Consider the following 6,000-nt stretch of genomic DNA (forward strand, 5'->3'; position numbering starts at 1 on the left):
GTTCAAAGGTCTTGACTCTACAGTATACTACCTCATAGGGGTGTTCTGAGAATTAAATGACATAACCTATGTTAAGGTACTTAAAATAGTGCCAAGCACACAAACAGGACTCAAATGGTAACTATATTAGTACCATCCTCACTGTCATTACTGAATGACTTTAGGAACATTAGTTACATGAGTATAACTGAGATCCAGGAGATTATGAGGGACTGAAGAAAAGAAGGAAAGTGAGAACAGCAACTCCAAGGTGAAGCCCTGTGAAAGGAACACTACTTTAGGGTAGAAAAGACTTGAGCATTGTTACAGGCTGAGAAGAGGAACCTTAAGGCTCAGAAATTCAACATACTATAAAGGGAATAAATGATGGCACAAGAGCTCAAAGAATACATGAAATGAGAAAAAGAGCACAAGCAGAGAGTTAATCTTAGAAACCACAAATAAAAGTGCTTCCTCTAAGATAGGAACAAAGCTGAAAGGACAAAGGACATGTAAAGAAACAAACAAATGAGACTATTTGTTCCATATTATCTGACATATATTTTCCCCGTGAATTAAAAGGCAATGTCATCTGTTCAGCAGAGGAGGATAGGATGTTAATGAAATAGGAAGCTTGAAGGGAATAGTAAATTTGAAATAATCACACAGAAGAGGAAAAGGGAAGATTAGCACTTAGCAAAGAACTACTAAAAAAGTTCAGTTCACTAATGTGGAAATACTATAATACCACTGATCAGGATGAAAGATTTATCATGATGCAACTTGTAGTTTTTGTAAATGTCAGAAGGTACATATGGGAACACAACCTGGCCGCTGTCATTCCATTTAAAAGTTTAAGTGTGGACACTTACAACAAAAACAATATCAACAATAAGACAAACCAACGAGATAATTTAAGTTTCAGTACTTGATCATACACATTAAGTAGTTTTGAATTAGGGCTCAAAATACTAGATCAATGTTTATCTAACATATGTAGACTTGAGAACACCTCAGTTATTTGCTTAAACAATGAAACATAACTGAGGGCCATAGACACATATAGTTTCTTTGGCATTACACAAAACTATTCCTTAAAGAATGCTTCACCTTTGCAATGAATCTTCTCTGTGAACCAGGTTGACCTATTTATTAAATGGTATACTGAGTTAAAGCTATGTTTATAGAATGCCTTGACATTGCAGTGAGTGGGTAAACCTCCCTTTAGATTTAACTATCAGCTGCAAAAATACAATACCATGCTCTCCAGTGCGACGAAAGGAAAAAAGGTCATGCAGCCCACTAACTTCTTTAATACTAACTACTGTACTGGAAATCCTTAGCTCCTTCTTGATGGCATAACAGATATTTTTTAAATATTAAATATTCCAAAAACAGACATCATGATATGACATTTGGACATACATTAAAGTCTTCAAGGCACAATAACTTCTCCCTTTAACATCAAACTTCATACAAAAATAGGTTAGTTTTGGACAAGAAAAATTTACTTTGTTAAATGCCTTCTTTGTGCATTTGCTACTGTATTCAGAAAATATTAGTTTGGTTATATTTTTCCCTATTATTAGAAGCAAAAGAAGAAAAAAAATCAAGACATTAAAGATTCAAAAATGCCTGCTTGTCATAGTCCAACTGTGCAGATGTTAAATGGAAGGAACCATTATAACATTGTTACTTTAGGAACATGATCTATTATGACAGAAAAATAGTTCTTAAGTAATCACTATAATTTCATCATGAAAACAACCCGCACATCTTCTACTACTTTGCCTTCATTATTTTCAATAACACAAAGCTTACATTTCAAGACCACCAATAAAAACAGGCATAAATGATCTTTCAATGCTTACAAGGTAAATCTTTGTGAAAGTGTGTTGAAACTAAAGTAACTGCTACTGCAAAAACAAAGCAAAACTATATTACTTTATACATCAGGCCATTATTCTCAACAGCGTGTTTTGTGATATTAGAATTTTTAGTTCTATATATGCTCATAATTAAAACATAACTGACATACAATCTAATCTTTCAATATTTTAAAGACCATTTTAATTGGGTTGTTCAGTTGTTACGTTAAATCTTCCCAGTATTTAATTTAAAAAAAAATCCCTCCTCAGGCATTGTCTGAAGCAGTCCCTCTTTAGAGGATTCATTTTCTACATTCATTCCCTTTCTCATCTCCACTGTTTGGCCTTCCTGTTTATAAAAGCCAGCACTTGCAGCAAAAATCTAGAGGTTTTAAGAAGCTATTATGAAGGAAATCAACTTTTAATCTAGTCACCCCTTCGTGCAAAAAGAATGGATATTTAGGAGATTTGCACTACCTCATTCGACTCACCCCTGACACACGTCTATCTTACCAGTAGCGAGGCAAGCACTTTTTGCTAAGTTTCTGTACAAAGCTAAAGAATAAAAAGAAAAAGATGTGAAACGAAGAAAGAAAAAACTCCAGAGACTCCAGTTTACCTAAGAATATTATCTAACTATGATGCCCGAGTGAGAGAGGAGGGCTGGACTGCACACTTCTGCGTCTTAGAGCAATCAGTGCCAGTCAATCTAGCTGATCTGGATAAACCTTGACGTGCACAAAATTCAGGGATGGGTTCATTCACAGGGGCATCAGTCTCACAATCTTGCTCTGAGCAACTTCAGACTATGAATAGGGATGGAATGTGGAGAAACACTGCAGAGAGAAAAGCCCATTCAGACTTCTCTGAAGGCACCTATCCTCACGGACAAGACGCTCGTTTTGGGTTTCCCCTGGAGTTCCAGGTTTCAAAAGCCACACTGCTGCGCAGAAGGAGAGGACTAGATCGGGTTAAACACCTGAAGATGGGACGCTCTGCCAGCTGGGGGGTGGGAGGGACAGAGGCCAGCAGTGGAGAGACGAGGGTCAGGCGAGGCGCAAAGGCGCAGCGGTAGCCGCTGCAGCCGCTGTGCCCGCCGGTGGGCAAGTGTCCCTGGGACTCCCCGGCCAGGCGTGCGAAAGTCCCAGCTGGGGTCCGAAGACGGGGTGGGGGGGCCTGAGGAAGTTGTGCCACGGCGGGGGGTTGCCGCGCAGGGTCCACGCCGCGAGCAGGGCGAGGGCGGCCCCGCCTGGGGAGAAGGTGACCGGGCGCGGCGGGCGGCGGAGAGGGGCGTGCGCCTACACGTGCGCGAGCTGCAGGTGCCCGGGGGCGGCGCGTGCACGCCGGGGCGAGCGGCCGTGTGTACACACGGAGCCGCGAGGGAGGCGGCACCGGCCGGCGGGCGCGAGCTCGGGCGGAGGGCGCCGCGGCACACCGAGCCCTGACCTCCGCCCCCACCCCACCCCCACCCGCCCCCCAGGACTCGACGGGCCGGTTACCTTTCTCCTCTCTCCACACCTTTTTCTTCTTGTTGCTGGGGTACATGTTGCCGTGGGGGTGGCTGGCTTTAAGCTGCAAGTTCCCCAGGCTCACGGGCAAACAGGGTGTGTGAGGAGTGGGAGGGGTGGGAGGGGGCACTCGGGAGGGAAAAAGTGAAAGAGGCTCCGCGTCCCGCGCCGCTCGCCGCTCTCCAGTCGCCGCCCTCCTCCCTAAGCCCGCGCTCGGCGTCGGCTCCCACCCGCCTCAGCCCCGCGGTCGCCGCCACAGCAGCACCTCAGAGCCTGTCAACTAGGTCACGCCTCGCGCTAACCTAACAGCGCGCAGGCCCCGCCTCCCAGCCGCTAGCCAACGCCGCCTCCCATTGGCTGCACCGCCCGCCGCTCTCCGCGTTCCAGCCACCGCGCGCCCCGACTTCGGCCCCAGGGCGCACGCGCAGGCGCAGGCTCGGGCCCGACGCCGAGGACGTTAGGGAGCTGGAGGGGGCGGAGCCAAGGCGCGAGGGGCTGGAAACGGCCTGGCGACGGGGGCGGAGCGTGGAGCGGGCACCTGGGAGGAGCGTGAGACAGCTGGGGCTTCTCCTCGGCTTCTCTGCAGAAGGAGGACCGGAGGGCGTGGCCTATAGGGCCAGGTGCGCCAGGTGACTGGGGAGCGAGCGGGTGGCTGCTGCCTCAGGAACTGCAAGATGTGAAAGTGGGAGGAGATGTGAGTCCACGAGGATTGTCAATGCTCTAACTGCCCCGTCAGGATGGGTTTTACCAGATACTCTGAAGCTCTCCTCTTCGTGGGCGAATATGACGGAAAGAAGTGAAAGGATTGGGAAATGGTTCCAGACCATATACAGTCGGCTTCTCGACCTTGTAGTAAAAATTACAGATTTCACTGGAGTTCGATGAAGTTTAGAAAGACCAAAGAAACTGGACTACTCAAGGATTTTAAGACCCAGGAAATAGTGGGCAACCAAAATGTTATATTGGAAACATAAGTCTTACATCAAAGCAAATTCAAATGTGTGTTAACCAGAGCCAGGCCATCGTATCGTTTTATTCCTCCACCAATTGCTTCAGGTCAAGGCACTGGTCCAAAGAGCTGGCTTGATTCTGGGTAATACTAATCTGTCCTTGTTCTGAAAATCCAGTACCGGTGGACTCTACCACGAGAGTGGGGTGACCTAGAATTTAGAAGTTTGGTAACCCCTCCCCAAATTTGTTGCGTTTCTGATATCGACCCTGATATCAGTTTCCCCACACTAAACCCAGCATATATGGGGTTAAAACCAAAACACTCATTCCCTGCTTACTCTCTGGCTTCCTAGCTCCAGAATCCACTATGCTCCATGGAGACAGACACCGTCAAGGACAAGCACCTGGACTATCTCCTCCCCACAAAGAGATACAGCTGGTGGGAAAGCTGCTGACCAGCAAGGTCATGAGCTCCCTCCTCTCTGCAAGTGTCTCAAGGCCAAAGACAGGCTGGTGGGAAAGCTCCGACCAGCAAGGTCCTATGCTCCCCCTCCCCTACCGAAAACCCCAAATAAAAACCCTTCCTTTTAGCTTTTTCGGGGAGTTTGGGATTTCAGTGTTAGCTGCCCTCTCTCCTTGCTCAGCGCTGTGCAAAAATAAAGTTCCTACTTTCTTCCACCACCCCTGGTGTCAGAGATTGGCTTGCTGCGCGACGGGTGAGTGAATTCACTTCAGGTTCGGTAACAATTTGGCGACCCAGATGGGACAATGTCCCAGGTGGACGTCTCGCCCTTGGCACACCGGCCTCTGGTGAAAGGCCTCTCTTGGAAGCTGTCCTGCAGCTGCCTGAGCCCCTTGTCTCAGGGACAGCCCCAAGTGGCTGGCTGCTAGCCAGACGTCGTTGGCCCACGGCGCTTTTGCTTTGGTAGTGGAAGAAACTAGGTTTAGGACATAGGAAGACGTCTCTTGTAAGTAGCTGGTAGTTTTTGTTCTTGTCTTTGTGTTAAACTTTTCCAACAGGACCGGCCGGAAACAATGGGTACCTTGGCAGCCCTCTGGGCTCCGTTTGTTTTGAAGTCTCCGCAACGCCCTGGCCAAATTTTGGTAAGTCCCCCGGGTGTGCACAACCGAGGTCCCTTGTCCTTGCTCATTTGGGAAGATCTGCATGGCGGATCTTCATTTGTTGGGCGCCCCCGAGTGTAGGACACGGACTAAGGTGGGGCTGGAAGCACTTTGGTTTTTGGTTTTGGTCTTTGTTTTGGCTTCCGTTTGTGGCCGAGGGTTTTTGGGAACGCGCGCTTGTTTGGTATTTGTTGTTGCTGTCTGTTTGTCTGTCCTTTTAAAAGTGTTAACATGGGAGATGCTGCATTTATTACACCTAAGAGCCCCTTGGGAAAAACTTTGGCTGATGGGTGACCTACAGCTATAAGCCAATGTCTAAAGAGGGATGATTTTCTTTTGTAACACCACATGGCCACAATATTCTTTAGACTCTGGAGAGAAAAAAATGGCCAAAAGATGGATCCTCAAGTTGGGAAACTTTTTAGAGAGCTCTTATGATCAACAACTGTTTTGTTGGTACCTATGAAAAGACCAAATTAAGAGGAAACTATAATGACTAGTCTTAAGAACTTAATCAAACTTGGGATCTCAGCTTCTTGTAGTCTTACAGATGCTAATAAAAATGTTAAGTT

The 6,000-nt window shown here is 46.9% G+C and overlaps 1 protein-coding gene across 8 annotated transcripts in view; it reads right to left on the reverse strand.

Annotated features, from left to right (window-relative positions):
• The window catches only part of MACROD2 (mono-ADP ribosylhydrolase 2), a 1,868,269-nt gene extending 1,864,559 nt beyond the window's left edge, over window positions 1-3,710 (reverse strand). For 7 of the 8 annotated variants that reach the window (XM_070588788.1, XM_070588789.1, XM_070588790.1 and 4 more), the window contains exon 1: window positions 3,347-3,691. In XM_070588788.1, the coding sequence (XP_070444889.1) occupies window positions 3,347-3,392 (46 nt within the window). In that variant the 5' untranslated portion in view covers window positions 3,393-3,691. Of the gene's footprint in view, window positions 1-3,346 lie in introns of all 8 variants that reach the window. The other variant, XM_070588786.1, reaches the window with a different exon arrangement.
• Window positions 3,711-6,000: the final 2,290 nt, after the last annotated feature.

The sequence above is a fragment of the Equus przewalskii genome, chromosome 21 (genome assembly GCF_037783145.1).
Source record: "Equus przewalskii isolate Varuska chromosome 21, EquPr2, whole genome shotgun sequence".
Classification (NCBI taxonomy): domain Eukaryota; kingdom Metazoa; phylum Chordata; class Mammalia; order Perissodactyla; family Equidae; genus Equus; species Equus przewalskii.